The following is a 15,398-nucleotide window of genomic DNA, read 5'->3' as shown; positions in this document are numbered from 1 at the left end:
AAAACAGGTTAAGCAGGAGATGCATAAGGTACAATTGCATTTTGCATAAATACAAAACTAGGCAAAGCCAATCTACGCAAGATGTTAGATTAGTGGTTACCATTGGGGTAAGGGTGTGGCTGGAAGAGTGCAAGAGGTGTGCCTCTGGAATGTGCAATCTCCTGTTCTTGATCTGGATGTCAGTTGCTTGGGTGTGTGTAGTTTGCAGTCTGCTGCATGTATATCATGCTTCAATAGAAAGTTCAAAAGGAATCAATTCCAGGGGAATTGGAGAGCTAAATGTGAAGGATAAAACAACTGAGCCTCTAGTAGATGACACAGAAAAACATTTTGGAGATGAGGGAAGATTTCTCAAGACACACACATGAATACACATACACATAAACTGAACTATGTAAAAATTAGAAACTTCTGGTCATTAAACAACACCTTTTCATTAGCGGTGAAAAGGTCAGTTAGCAGAAAACGCTTTCTGGGTCCCAGACCTACATGACCATAGTAAAAGTGTCCTCCCCAAGATAGGACAAAAGACACTGTCAATGGGCAGGGCTTCCTGAGCTAAGAAGTTCTTCTGATGTCTATTCTTGAATCAGACCCTTTGAAAGCTTGTTTCTTTTTCAAAATGGGAGAGGCAGTCACATTTCTTATCCTTTTGATTCAATTTACAGCTCAGATCATGATTTGGTGATTTGGGGAATAAGATGTTTTCCTAGACCAAAATGGATTATAATGAGGATGTATATGAGGACAGTATTTCCACTCCCTGTGAGGTCTTTGGTATTTAAGCAGTTTTAACAAAAAAAAAAAAAAAAAAAAAAGTGAAAGGTAAACCACAGAGTATACTCATATCCAGAATATATAAAGAAATCCCATAATTAATAATAATAAAAGGCAGACAACCCAATAGAAAAAGATGGGCAAAGACTTGAATGGGCACTTTGCAAAAGATATCAAGAGTGGACAACATATACAGAAGATCCTCAACTTTATTAGTTATTAGAGAAAAGCAAAGCGTTAGTGCCATACCACTACACACCCCAGAATCGCTAAAGTTATAAAGACTGACAGTGCCAATGAGGCTGACGTTGGAAGTGATGGAAACCCTAACACACCACTAGAGACTGTGGAAATTATTTCAGCCTCTTGGCAGTGATCGTCAGGCATTATCTATCGATGATACCACGTCCTATGTCCCATTAGTTCCACTCCTGGAGAAATTAAGATGCACGCGCATCAGATCCACGCACATGAAAATTTATAGCAGCATTATGCAGAACAGCCCCAAACTGGAAACTCTAATGTCCATGAACAGCAAAATGGATAAGTTATGGTGTGAGAGACACAGTGGAATTCTATACAACAGCAAGGAAATAAACCTTTGCTGCCTGCAACCTGGATGGATTCCAGGCACGACACAGAGCCGAAGAAACCAGGCACAAAACCAGATTGCATGAGTCTATATCAAAAGCGAGCAAAACTAATCTATGGTGTTGGATTCGCAGTTGCACTTGGGGAGGGGTGAGGGGGGCAGATTTTCCGAATAGTGTTTGTTTAGGAGGCCGGCGGCGGCCACGCGGGTGTGCTCACTCTGCTGCAGATTTCTGATCTGCGCGCTTTCCTGTGTACCAGGCTTCAACATGAATATCTAATTGTCTGTAGAGCACAGGCCTAACCACAAATTCGACCGGGGCGGGCGACCCAGCCCGTCCTTATCTGGTACGCCGGGGGCCAAAATCCGGGACCCATCACTGGACCCACGGGTGGAGTGAGGACAGTCACAGCCTCCCTTTCACCTCACGGTGCACGGATGCACGAGAAAGTTCCCCTTGGGGGCTTTCACATTTTGTTAACTTGCGGACACAGCTGTCTGGACTCGGGGGCCCTGCAGACCGCAGCGATGCCAGAGGAACAGAGCCAGAACCAGAGCGGAGCCCGAGCCCAGGGGCGTGGCTCCTCGATTGCTTCGGCCTGGACGCCGCTCAGCCCGCGCACGCCGGCGGCGATTGGTGCTGCCTGGCGCGGGGCATGCCGGGACGTCGGTGCGGCGAGAGGAGCGGGCGGCGCGGCGGGCGGGAGGTGGCAGGATGGTGAAACTGACGGCGGAGCTGATAGAGCAGGCGGCGCAGTACACCAACGCCGTGCGGGACCGCGAGCTGGACCTGCGGGGTGAGTCGGACGGGGGCGGGCGGTCCGGCCTCCCCGCCCGCCAGGCGGTCCGGCCTAGCCGCGTGCGCCAGGGCCGGAGCGTGGCCGGCGGCCTGCGTCCCGGGCTCCGAGCCGGGCTGGGTCCCGCTGTCGTCGGCGAAAAGCCGTCCCTGGGCCCTTCCGAGGCGCCCCTCACCCCAGCTCCTCCCCGCACACACCCGGCCGCCGCGATGCTCCGGTAGGACCGCGGGCCTGTGCTGGGCCAGCCGGGCGGGCTTCGCGGCCTGAGCCGCTGCGGGGCCGGGAAATACACGATCTAGCGGTTGCGACCCTCGTGCGGAGCGAGACGCGTTAACTTGCTGTCGTGAGAGTGTAGACAGGGTAAGGGAGCGAGGAGACGAAGTACGGGACAAAAGCGATTGTCTTCCCCATATTTGCCCCTCATTGGCTTCAGTCGTCTTTTCCCCTTTTACCAGAACATTGCAAAGAGCGGACTGTGGGAGCGAGGCTGGCGCTGTCCGGTGCCTGCGGAAGGGTCGCGGCAGCCCCCGAACTGTTAGGTTCCTGTAGTGATTTCCGCCTCGGCGTGCAGCTCGTCAGCATTTTAAGGGGCGGCTTCTCCGGGGATAAGATAATTAGTCTTGGCGTGAGATTCGCTCCCACGGGGAAAGCGCGGTCGCCAGAGCAGCACGGCTGCGGGCTCTGCTTTCTGCTTGCTTTTTTGTTTGCTGACAAAACCCAGTACTTTCGTTTTGTTGAAACTAAGTTTCTTAGAGAAAGGTTCAACTCAAGAGTAACCGACCGCTTTCACAGTCTTGGCACAGGTGATCCCTGCCTTCTCTCTGAGTCTGAAGTGCACCCCAACGTTGAGGAGTCTTGCTTTGGTGCAGCACTTACTTTGATGTAGCCCTTACAGCTCTGCACTGTGTACTTTCACCTTGGCTCGTTTAACTTCTTTTTTTCTCCGAGCACTTAGCACAATAATTATGCCCGTGTTAGACAAATCAGGGAGTATTTGAGTTGTCCACAGGGTGATTTACCATTGTGTGTGAACTATTGACTTTCACCTCTGGGTTTGAGCTGGGGGAGGTGAAGTAAGGGGGAACTGTCATGATGTCATGAAGACATCCCAGTGAGTTCTAGGAATCGGGCCTGTGGGATGCAAAAGAGGTTGAGGGCTGTTGTCCACCATGTGTGAACAACGTTTGGACGCTGACAGTTAAGCAGCTCACAGCATAAAGTCCTCTTAGGCCACTTCACTAGCTCTGGGGCCTTGCTTAGAGCAGCATGAGGCACCTTGTAAATATTCTTGAAAACTGTTAGGTACTGGTTACTGCTAGTAAGTATTCTCATCATTACTGCCCTTGTCCCCATCGCCATCCTCATGTCCACTGCTAGACTATAAGCTTCATGGCAGCTGGGACTTGTGACTGTCTTGTTCCTTGTACTATGTGCCAGTACCCTGGCAGTGTCTGGCAACGGCATAGGTGCTAGGTAAACACTTTTGGAAGGAACATTAGCTGTGAGTCCAATTACATGAAATGCTGCTAATGTTTTAGGTGCCTTTTAATTATATTAATACTTGTGTGGGTGTTTTTTTTTCCTCCTTTTTGCAGGGTATAAAATTCCTGTCATTGAAAATCTAGGCGCTACCTTAGACCAGTTTGATGCCATTGATTTTTCTGACAATGAAATCAGGAAACTGGATGGTTTTCCTTTGTTGAGAAGACTGAAAACATTATTAGTGAACAACAACAGAATATGGTAATTGTCTACTAGTGGAAAGTAGCTTTTTCCCCCTAGAGTAAATGTTGCAGAGTTCCCTGAAGAAGTTGCAGTATATACTGCCAGTTAAACCTACATATTTCTTTTTTTTTCTTTTTAACCTACATATTTCTTAAATGGAAAATGAGCTGCACTTGTCTCATACAGATCCAGAGATTAATTTGTCATTGGTCTAGTCTTATTTGCATTTATTCAGAAATCTTGTGTGTGTGTATATATATATATGTTCATGGTAAGTTTCTAATTTAAGTTAAAAACATGCTGCTTTGTACATATTTTGGTTGATTTCTAAAATAATAATTAAAATTACCAGAGGGGTCATATTAAAGAGATAACATAAAATTCAACAATTATATTTTGACTGAACATCTCATTCTACCTCAAATCCTCTGCTATTTGTTTTTCTTTAACTGCAGCTGATTTTTAGAATATTGCTTATTGAAATTAAGATTTTTTTTTGACCCACGTTCATCATCTCTGTAAATTTTGTTGGAGAAAAGTTATTAAAGGTGTATAGACAATGTCATTAAGAAGTTCTGGGTGTTGAGTTGCGGTTTTTTAATAGGTGTATTTCTCATGAGTTAACTATTCCGTTGTGGTTTGGTTGGTGTATCTTGTGCTTGAGCTGTGAATGCAGAACCACTTGTATTTCTGTGCTACCTGCACACAAGTCCTGAGATGAGCAAAGTAAGTCTATTTACACAGGACTTTCTCTTTGTCTTAGGTCTCATTAGATAGTGTAGCAGTGGAAAGAGCCCTCGGCAGCTTTCAGGAGGCATTTCAGGAGGCATGGGTTTTAAAATCATCCCACTTCTGTGACCTCAGACAAGTTTCCTCTTTGTGCCTCATTTTCCTTCTGTTAGAGTGTTGGAAGAAAGATCTCTAAGGTTCTTCCCACTTTGAAGTCCTCTGGGCAAAGGCTTAGATGAAGTTGTTAGCTTACTTAATTTTTACTTTCATTAAGATTTTTTCTTTTTATTTTAGCCGTATAGGTGAGGGACTTGATCAGGCTCTGCCCTGTCTGACAGAACTCATTCTCACCAACAACAGTCTTGTGGAATTGGTAAGTTGAACAGGGGAAAAAGGTATTTGCAGGGAGGAGTTAAAGGTACTACATGCCTTTTATAGAAAACTTGGAAAATTCAGAAAATTATTTCATCATCCTTTTTCTTTTCTTAATTAATTCAGGAAATGGGCCTTTTTTGGTTATGTGTTGCAAATATCTTCCGACTCTCTAGCTCACCTTTTGACTCTCTTAGGGTCTTGATAGAGAAGTTCCTAATTCAAGCATAATCCATTTCATCAGTCTGTTGTTATTAGTACTTTTGAGTTCTGTTAAGCTTCCCCTACCCCAGGGTCATAAAGAAACTCACATATTCTGTTTTCTAGAATCACAGTGTCCATCCAGTATGGTAGCTATTAGCCACAAGTGGCTACTTTGAATTAAGATATACTAGAATATAAAATACACTACAGATTCTAGAGAGTTAGTACAAAAAAAAAGAATATAAACTATCAAATTTTTTAAACTGACATTAAAATGGTAATATTTTGGAAAATAGGTAAAACAATGTATTATTAAAATTAGTTTCTCCTGTTTTAATGTCACTACTAGAAAATTACATATGTGACATACATTAAATTTTGTTGGAGAGTTTTATTCAAGAAATTATTGTTTTATTCCACATTTAGATCAACGATCCATTTGAAATCTGTTTTTTTTTTAAAAAATATTATACTTTGTTTCTTTATAAATTTATTTATTTATTTTATTATTTTTGGCTGCGTTGGGTCTTCGTTGCTGCATGTGGGCTTTCTCTAGTTGTGGCGAGCGGGCTTCGCACTGCGGTGGCTTCTCTTGTTGTGGAGCATGGGCTCCAGGTGCACGGGCTTCAGTAGTTGCGGCTCACGGGCTTAGTTGCCCCTCAGCATGTGGAATCTTCCCGGACCAGGGCTCGAAGCTGTGTCCCCTGCATTGGCAGGTGGATTCTTAACCACTGTGCCACCAAGGAAGCCCCTGAAATCCAGTTTCTTATAAGATAGGGGGCAAGTTTCATTTTCTCTATTTGGATATGATTACTTTTATGCTTTTTAAATTTCTGCTCTGTGTATAATTTTTAACAAAATTGAGCTTATAGTATACATTGTTTTGCAACCTAAATTTCTCACTTAAATACTGGATGTTTAAGTTCATATGATATAACTTGATTTAAGGTTATTATGCCCTTAACCCCTCCCTTCCCTATTTCCCTGATTGTTCCTTTCCTGGTGGACGGGGTCTATAAGCTTCTTTCAGATTCCCAAAGGAGTACTTGACTCCAAAAGTAAGAAAGCACTGATCTGAGGGCATGTCCTTTCTAAACTATATGAGGTATGTGCGTTCATAGGGAACTTGTGGCATGATGGGGGCAGTGTATTCTGTGTGTTGTAATTGTGTTTAAAGCTGTTTGCAAAGATGAAGGCTGTTTGTCCGATCAGTCACCGAAAGAGGTGTATTAAAATCCTGCATGATAGTGGATTTGACTGTTTCCATGGAGTTCTGTCAATTTTAGTTTTATATATTTTTAGGTTATTTTATTTGATATATCCAAATTTTATGTATCTTACTGATGAAATAAACCTTTTATGTGTGGTGACCCTCTTTACATCTTATTAGTGCTGTTTTACCCTGGTTGTCTGTTTTATCTTCTGCAGTATACCAAAACAAGCTTTCTTTCAGTTAGTATTTGCATAATCATTTTTTTCATTCTAACTTTACATTGTTTTTCTGTACTTATAGATTTGTCTCTTGAAAACAGCATATGATAGGATTCTTTTTTTAAATCCAGTCTGAAGTCTGACTTTTAAATGAAATAGTCTGTTTATGTTTAATGTAATTACTGGTATATTTGAGTTTATCTTCTTTCTTTTCTAGAATTTTTTATTTGTTCCATCTATCTGCAATTTTTTTTCTCTCCTGTATTGCTCTCTCTCTCTTTTTTTGGCATTCCACTTCTCCTGATAGTTTAGAGATTAACTAATTATTAAATAGACGCTGTTTCTATTCTTAGCATCCTAGGAATTAGCACACCCATATTTATCCAAGTGTAAAGCAGTTAACCAGCACCTCTACCTCCTGAATAATGTGGCACCTTAACCATCTCACTGCCCCCCACCCCCCCGTGAAGACATCACTGTGTTTTGCACAGTCCGTATGTGTGTCTGTGTGTGACTAAATTTACCGTTTTTCCTTTCTTTTGGTTTTTGCAGCTTTATTGAAGTATGATGAACAGATGAAAATTATATGTTTAAGGTGTACAGTGTGAAATTTGATATATGTATACATTGTGAAATGATACCACAGACTAACATATTCACCACTTCACCTAGTTACCTTTTCGTGTGTGCAGTGAGAATACTTGAGATCTACTTTTTTATCATATTGAGTATACCATATGTTATTTCTACTATAGTCGCGATGTTGTACCTGAAATCTCTAGAACTTATGTATCTTCTAACTGAAAGTTTGTGCTCTTTAATCAATAGCTCATCTCCCCTTTCCTCCACCCCCCAGCCTCTGGTAACCACCATTCAACTCTGTTGCTGTGGGTTGGACTTTTCTTGAGATTCCACATAAAAGTGAGGTCAGACAATATTTGTCTTCCTTTGATCCTTTTTGGATTGTTCTTTAGATTTCCTTTAGTGATGGTGTGCCAGTAGCAAGCTTTAGAGCTCCCTCCCATGCTGTTGTGAGGTATTTAAAAGTGGCAGCTTTCTGAGCACCTGGCTGTATTGCCCTCCCCTGCTTTTACTTGTACTTTTTTCCTTATTGTCCCTCTTGGCCCTGTCCCACTTAGTTCAGATCTGTTCTAGCAGTTTCTCCTCCATGTGGGGCTTTGTTCTGGAAAGGGCACAGTTTCTGGTGGAGTGAAGTCTCAGATTGCTCGAGCCCTTCAGGCGTCATCACACACTTAATGTGTTCATTATTGGGACATGCCTATCCTTTGCCTATCCTTTCTCAAACTGGGTACCTGTCAGTTGCTTTGGAGTTCTCAGGTCTCTTGGACGCCTCTCTGCCTTTCCTCTCTTCTTCCTGTATGGATGTTGTCACCAGGCAAGTCATGTAGCTCTCACAGTAGTTTGTCCTCACTGGCTTCTGTGTTAGGTTCTTGCCAGAGTACCTTTTCATCTAGTTTGCTTGTAGTTGACCGTACATTTTGGTTTTCCTATCCTTGTGGCACTGTGTTTTATGACATAACTTGGGAAGATTCAAAAGCTAACCTGCCTTCTTCCCATATACGTTTTTTTTTTTTGGTTTTTTTTTTTTTTTTTTGCGGTACGCGGGCTTCTCACTGTTGTGGCCTCTCCTGTTGCGGAGCACAGGCTCTGGACGTGCAGGCTCAGCGGCCATGGCTTACAGGCCCAGCTGCTCCGCGGCATGTGGGATCTTCCCGGACTGGGGTACGAACCCGCATCCCCTGCATCGGCAGGCAGACTCTCAACCACTTCACCACCAGGGAAGCCCAATATATATGTTATTTTTTAAGTGTACTCCTTGTCCTTGAAAATTTTATTTGAAGAGGTTTGGGGGCGCCTAGAATAAAGCTGCCTTCCCTCAAAGATGACATACCCGTGTTGCTCCCAGGCACCAACAGGAAAAACCACCTTACACCAAGATCACGGTTTGAGGTTCCCTATGTGAACAACTTGCTCAAAAGTTACAGCAGTTTTCACATTGCTTTCTTTTCTCAATCACTGCTTTAAGCTCAGTAGTCCTTTTGAACTTGCTACAGGAAATGATTTTTTTTTTTTTTTTTGGTCTCTTCTGCTGTTGAGACAGAAACTGTTGTGGCCAAGATATTAAGTTTAAGAAGCTCAAATTTATGAACCAGGGTATTCAGTAGAAATGTACCAAGCATCTGTGATGTGCTAGTGTTGTGCGGTTCTGGGGCAGGAAAAACAAATGCATAAAAGACAAGATCAGTCCTTGCTCCAAAGGCATCCACCATTTCACAGTATCAAAATGGGGTGTGGTATTCGTGTTCTTACCTGTGGCTGTTATTTTACAGGGTGATCTGGACCCTTTGGCATCTCTCAAATCATTGACTTATCTAAGGTATGGAAATTATTTGTGGTAGTGACAATAAAGTCTTTTAAAATAACACCATTACCAGCCTTGATCTTAAAGTCATCAGTTAGTAAAAAGTACCTTAAAAAACAAATACTGAAAGTATTTCCTTTGGGCTATGTTAAAATTTCCCTAGTGTTAAGTTCTTATGACATTGAAATGTGAGGAATAGTGAACTTTGCCTTACTTCATGGACTTCTTAGGTTTTATTAAAATGGACCTCTTGAATGCTGTGCTGCGAACAACATTGGCACTGTATTGTTCCTTTTCTTGTAGTATTCTAAGGAATCCTGTAACAAATAAGAAGCATTACAGACTATATGTGATTTATAAAGTTCCACAAGTCAGAGTACTGGATTTCCAGAAGGTGAAACTAAAAGTAAGTATTACTGTGTTGTAAGTCATTATAGATTGGTGTGTTTTCCTTTATACTTTCGTTACTGACTTTTTAAATGGCCCAGTGATTTTTATCATTGGTTTATAATGAGAATGGGGAGGGGGTGCTGAGTCAATTTTCGCACGCGGTGTTTATGGTGGGACTTTGAGTTCCGGTTGTCTTGTGTGGGGCTGGCCTTTCTAGAGGTGGCACAGCCTCAGAGCCACTGTGGGCACTGTCACAGCAGACGGCCTGCTTAGATGCACTCCCTGTGGGGAGTGTAATGTAATCCACATTTCAGTACCTTTAATTGTTAGAATGATTTTCCCTTTATTGGGGGATTTTTTTTTTTTTTTAACCTTCTTAGTTCCTTGAGAGCCCCTCCTTGAAACTCGGAGGGGGAACTTTCTTCAAGGACCTTCACCAGAAAGGCGACCACTGTGTCTCCTTTTAATGTGAAATTGGCTTCGTGGTATTTTCACCAGCCCAGAGTATTCCAGGAGAGTTTTCTTCCATGTTTTCTGAGGAATGCATCTAAATGCATGTGGTATTCCTATTTCCATTAACTATGTGTGTGGTGTCGCTGTAGGAGCGTCAGGAAGCAGAGAAAATGTTCAAGGGCAAACGGGGTGCACAGCTTGCAAAGGATATTGCCAGGAGAAGCAAAACGTAAGATCCGGATATCCAACTTCACTCCACTTCACCTTCAGAAACATTATCTGTCTGGCATTTTGCCTCCTGCAAAATGAAATGAAACACCTGTGACTAATACAGTACTAAATTTGCGTGATGCTGATCCATGACCATCAGTGGTCCATGTATCACATGAGATTTCTGCCAGGGTAGCAGAGCAAATATTTCAGTATTCAGTCTTAGTGTGATATTATATACGTCCTCCTTTCTCTGTAGGAAGATGAACTGGGTGGTGTTTCTGAAGGAGAGAGTTTCTTGTATCAGTTTGTTAACAAAGATAAGATACTACACTGGTTGAATTACTTTCAAAAGCTTTTGAAAGTAAAAGAGAAGCAATTTCTATTGGTCTGGATTTGACAGTTTTGTACTTCCCTCCCCTCCCAAGTTTCAATCCAGGTGCTGGTTTGCCAACTGACAAAAAGAAAGGTGGGCCATCTCCAGGGGATGTGGAAGCAATCAAGGTAATCGTGTGTTAGGATTCTTGGACTGGAGTGAGCTGTTACGGGTTTAGGACACAAAATTATGTAATAACCCAAGTAATAAATCAAACACTGCAAATTTTCCCCACAGTTGTTAGAATCCAGCTGTATTTTTGTGTAAGGAAAAACTAGCTTAAAGATATCATATGACCAGACTTTGACTTGAATTAATTATATGAGCCAGTCAAAGTGGAGGCAACGCTGGTCTTTCTCATTTTCCCAGGATGTGTTTTATTTGAACAGTTAGTTACCTTTGCATGCTGTCTTAATTTTTACTTTGAAAGATTTGCTACCTGAAAGATCCTGCTTGATGAGGAATCCTAATTTTATAATACTGCCTCCTAAATTATCCAGTAGCATAATTCCAAATAGGTACTTGAATTAGCTAAGATTTTAGGACACGAGCAGCGATTATTTGCTCTCTTATAATAGGGTCTACAGCTGTTTACCAGTTTTGGAAATTTATGATTTGGTTTTGGGCTTGATTTCACTGTGCCAGTAAAATTCTTCCCCCAACAAAGAACTATTTAATATTCCAACTCAAAAAGACGGTGTGAATTCCTGTGAGTGTTTTCTGGGTGGTGGAGGCTTAGATGAAAGTAACTGTCCATCTCCATTGTCTCCTGGCATCCAGAATGCTATAGCAAACGCATCAACTTTGGCTGAAGTGGAGCGGCTGAAGGGCTTGCTTCAGTCCGGTCAGATACCTGGCAGAGAACGCAGATCAGGTAACAATGTTCTGTCTTTGTTTCCAAATTAATGGTACACTTGGAGTGATTGCAAAACAGTTTAGATGCTACGACCCAAGAATGCTACAATAGTGCCTCATTACCATCTAATCTAATCCACACAAAATGCCTTTAAATGCTCTTTGAAGAGAAATCATTTGTTAAATAATGTTATGTTCTAGGACTCTGGGGTTCTTGTAAAAGTTGAGACAAACATTATTTCATAGCCATGGAATGAAAGCAAACAGTAGAGGTGACCGTGTTGCCTTTGACCCCTGTCCATGTAGGCTAGCTTAGCAGATGAGGACACAGGCTCCAGAGCCAGACAGGCTGAGGGTCAGAGCTTAGCTTCACCGGCTCAGTCCTTGGGTAAATTTCTTAATCTCCACTTACTCTTAAATCTGTGTCCTTATCTTTAAATCTGAGATAGTGATAATGGTAACCTCAAAAGGTTGTTGGGAGGACTAAGTAAGATACTTCGTAGGTAGCACTGAGCATAGGGTGTGAGCCCTTCTGATAGTAAATGCCAGCTTTGTGTCAGGCAAACTGGTGGACACTTGGGTATAAAGTGAAAACTACCCCAGACCGTGCATATTACAAGTTTGATATGAATGTAACTGAGACCTCTGTCTAGACTGGCAGCTCAGGGAAAGTTTCCTTGGGGAAATAATGCTGGAACTGAAGCTAAAAATGAGTAAGACATTAATTAGACCAGTGATTCTCATCCGTGTGGTCCTTGGGGCCCTGGGGCACACATTTTTGGTTTCCTGGGTGACGATGGAATGGGGGTGCATAAAGCACCTCTGCCTACATGGGTGGTTGGCTCCCTGCGCTTGTGCTGGCTCAGGTGAGAGGCAGGCAGCTTCACCAACATGAAGTGAGCTTGCCACTTCAAGGAGAGCAGCTAGTATTTGTTACCAATGATAATCAAATTTTCAAGCAGAAATTAAAAGCTGGGAAAATTTTTTTCCACAGTTGTAACCTTGACAGTTTCCCAGTACTTCCAGACTTCTCTGCGGAAATTGTTGCTATTAATGAATGTGATTTTTTATATAACATATAAAGAAATGGGTCAACATTTGGAAGACCTGTATAACTCAGTGAACAACGTTTTCCAAATGATGTTACAGAGTCATGCATCCATTCAGAGTACAGAATAAACCGGTGGATTTTCAAATCAGAGAGTATGAAAAGTTCATTGATAAGGTTTCAGACTCCACACTGCAATCTAACCTTTAAGAAACTACCACTTTCAGGACTTCCCTGGCAGTCCAATGGTTAAGACTTGGTTTTTACTGCTGTGGGCCTGGGTTCGGTCCCTGGTCGGGGAACTAAAATCCCACAAGCCAAGTGGCGTGGCCAAAAAAAAAAAAAAAACTACCACTTCTGTCAAGTTTGGGCATAGTATCAGAAAAGAATATCCACAACTGCCTGCAAAGACTTAAAATACGCCTCCCTTGTCTAACTGCATGTCTGTGTGAGGCTGATTTTCTTCATACCCTTCAATCAAAACAACATACTGTAGCAAGTGGAATGATGAAGTCAGTACAAGGGTCCAGCTGCTATTTGGCAGACATTACAGAGACGGGCAAAACTAGAAAATAATGCTGACTTTCTCACTAAATATTTTTGTTTTAGAAATTGTTGGTATTGTTATATTTTGTAAAAATATAAACATTGTTACTATATAATAGATTTATTGTTTTAATGAATTACTGTTTATTAAAATACTTTTAATTTTCTAACATACTATCGATAAACGTAATCTACTTAAATAAAAGCTCTTTGGGTCCTAAAATTAAAGTATTTGAGAACCCCTGAACTAGACAAAGGCAGAACGGCATTCTCGGGGCAAGGAACTGCACTGGCAGAAAACCTGTGATACGAGAGCCTTGCACACTTGGACTGAAGGAGGACAGTGTGAGCCAAGGTCAAGGGATGGGGGGGAATGTGGTGAGACGGGCAGCAGAGTGAGCTCTCAAGTCCAGCCCCTCAGGGGACTGCAGGCCTGCAGTCCCCATGCTGGAGGAGGTCTGCGGTCCTGAGAACAATACAGGTCTGTCAAAGGCTTTCAAGACTCCCTGGTAACAGCTTGGGGGAGGAAGCTGTGTCTAATTGCTTATTGGGACTGCAGTATAACAAAATTACTGAATTAATTTGCTTCCCCTAAAGTGTTTTATTTGGGCCTTAGGCTAGCTTTGGATTTTTCAGTGTCATCTAAACATGGGGGCACATTGAGGACAGGAAGATGGAGATTGTTCCTGGTTCTGTCAATTTCAGTGGGCCCAGGCTTCTGAGTAGCACTTCCTGTATCTAGAAATGTAATGTTTGGGTCTAACTAGGAACAAACATGAGAAATTTTCCCTAACATTGACAGGGTTAAAACATTTCCTTTATCAGAATACATTGACTAAAATATCTGCAGTAAATTGTTGACAAATAACAACTGTTTCATTGTTGTTGCCATATTTTTCTTAATTTAGAGACATAGTCACTAACTGACAATCCCCAGCATGTGGTAGGTATTCCCCCCCCCCGCCCCTTTAAAAAATTTTTTTTATCTTTTTGAGTGTTCCCAGTTTCTTTGCCCATAGTAGTGGCAAGAACAAAACACAAAGTATAAGCTTCTTATGTTTATAAAAAATGAGTTATCAGGCTTCCCTGGTGGCACAGTGGTTGAGGGTCCATCTGCCGATGCAGGGGACACAGGTTCGTGCCCCGGTCCGGGAGGATCCCACATGCCGTGGATCGGCTAGGCCCGTGAGCCATGGCCGCTGAGCCTGAGTGTCTGGAGCTTGTGCTCCGCAACGGGAGAGGCCACGGCAGTGAGAGGCCCGTGTACCGCAAAAAAAAAAAAAAAAAAAAGTTATCAGCTTGACTAGAATGGCAGGCAAAGAGTTTGACTTTCATAAAACACCTTTGTGACCCTTCCCCTTAGGAACTGACAATCCTTTCCAATACCTGCCAAAAATAGATGGTCTCCAGTCCCTAAACTCCTCAAGGCAGAGGCCGCTGTTGGGCTTTTGTACCTTGCCCAGGGCCTGGCACACAGCAGCTTCACGGATGGGTGCTCACACACTGAGCAAGCACGTTCTCTAACATTGATATTACTTCCGGCTTTGTGTTTTTCTCTAGGCCCCACTGATGATGGTGAAGAGGAGATGGAAGAAGACACAGTCACAAATGGGTCCTGAGCAGGGTGGCCTCTAAGGATCTCAGGACATACAATAGTCCACTTCAGACAGGTCCTGCTTTTTGAATAGCCTTGTTTGTGTCAGCAAAGTAGAGTTCATAAGCATTGTTGAAATGCTTAAGACTGCTGGTAATTTTGTAATAAAAATTTTGAAATCTAAATGCCAGTTTTCTATCAATAGTGCAAATAGAGGACACGCTGTGCTGCGGATTGCACATCATTGGGGTGTGTGTGTGGTGAGGCCTGGACGTGTGGGAGTTGGATATGCAGGAGAGCGGATCTTGTGGGTAGGCTTCCCAGTCCTCATGAAATGTTTAGGTTTTTAAATTCATAATAAAACTTACGATTATCTGTGTGCTGCCACTGATTGTCAGAATTTGCGATCTTGGGTGCATTTTTTTCTGCATGAAGAATAACAAGAGCTTTGTTAAAGGCAGCCAGGCTCTAGGGCTTTACAGAAGTCAACATCCTTTAAAGTTTTTATTTAACCCTATGTACAAATATGCAAACGATGGACTGCTGGTTGGGGCAGTTAGAGGAGATGTGATGTCTGCCTGTCAGTCGGTGGGATTTGTGCAGAGCAGCAGCACGTCCCAGCGCTGAGGACACAGTGGAGGAGTCGGGGCTGCCCGGCAGCCCACTAAGGCGTGGTGTCCAGCTCCTGGGTGCCCATTACAGTCCTAACACCCTGCTGTGGCCCGTTTGGGCTAATGTAAAAATCAAGGTGGGGCTTCCCTGGTGGCGCAGTGGTTAAGAATCCTCCTGCCAATGCAGGGGACACGGGTTCGAGCCCTGGTCCAGGAGGATCCCACACGCCGCGGAGCAGCTAAGCCCGTGCACAACAACTACTGAGCCTGTGCTCTAGAGCCCGTGAGCCACAACTACTGAGCCC

The 15,398-nt window shown here is 43.0% G+C and overlaps 1 protein-coding gene across 1 annotated transcript; it reads left to right on the top strand.

Moving 5' to 3' along the window:
- The first annotated feature begins 2,033 nt into the window (after positions 1-2,033).
- On the top strand, positions 2,034-14,866 carry SNRPA1 (small nuclear ribonucleoprotein polypeptide A'). The gene is made up of 9 exons (XM_024742789.1): positions 2,034-2,166; positions 3,762-3,909; positions 4,915-4,993; positions 8,979-9,025; positions 9,314-9,416; positions 10,003-10,082; positions 10,492-10,567; positions 11,220-11,313; positions 14,449-14,866. Exons 1-9 carry the CDS (start codon positions 2,085-2,087, stop codon positions 14,505-14,507), a joined length of 768 nt encoding a protein of 255 aa, XP_024598557.1. The 5' UTR covers positions 2,034-2,084; the 3' UTR covers positions 14,508-14,866.
- Positions 14,867-15,398: the final 532 nt, after the last annotated feature.

This window comes from Neophocaena asiaeorientalis, unplaced genomic scaffold (assembly GCF_003031525.2).
Source record: "Neophocaena asiaeorientalis asiaeorientalis breed wild unplaced genomic scaffold, Neophocaena_asiaeorientalis_V1.1 scaffold155, whole genome shotgun sequence".
Classification (NCBI taxonomy): Eukaryota; Metazoa; Chordata; class Mammalia; order Artiodactyla; family Phocoenidae; genus Neophocaena; species Neophocaena asiaeorientalis.
This window is presented reverse-complemented; position numbering and strand designations above follow the sequence as displayed.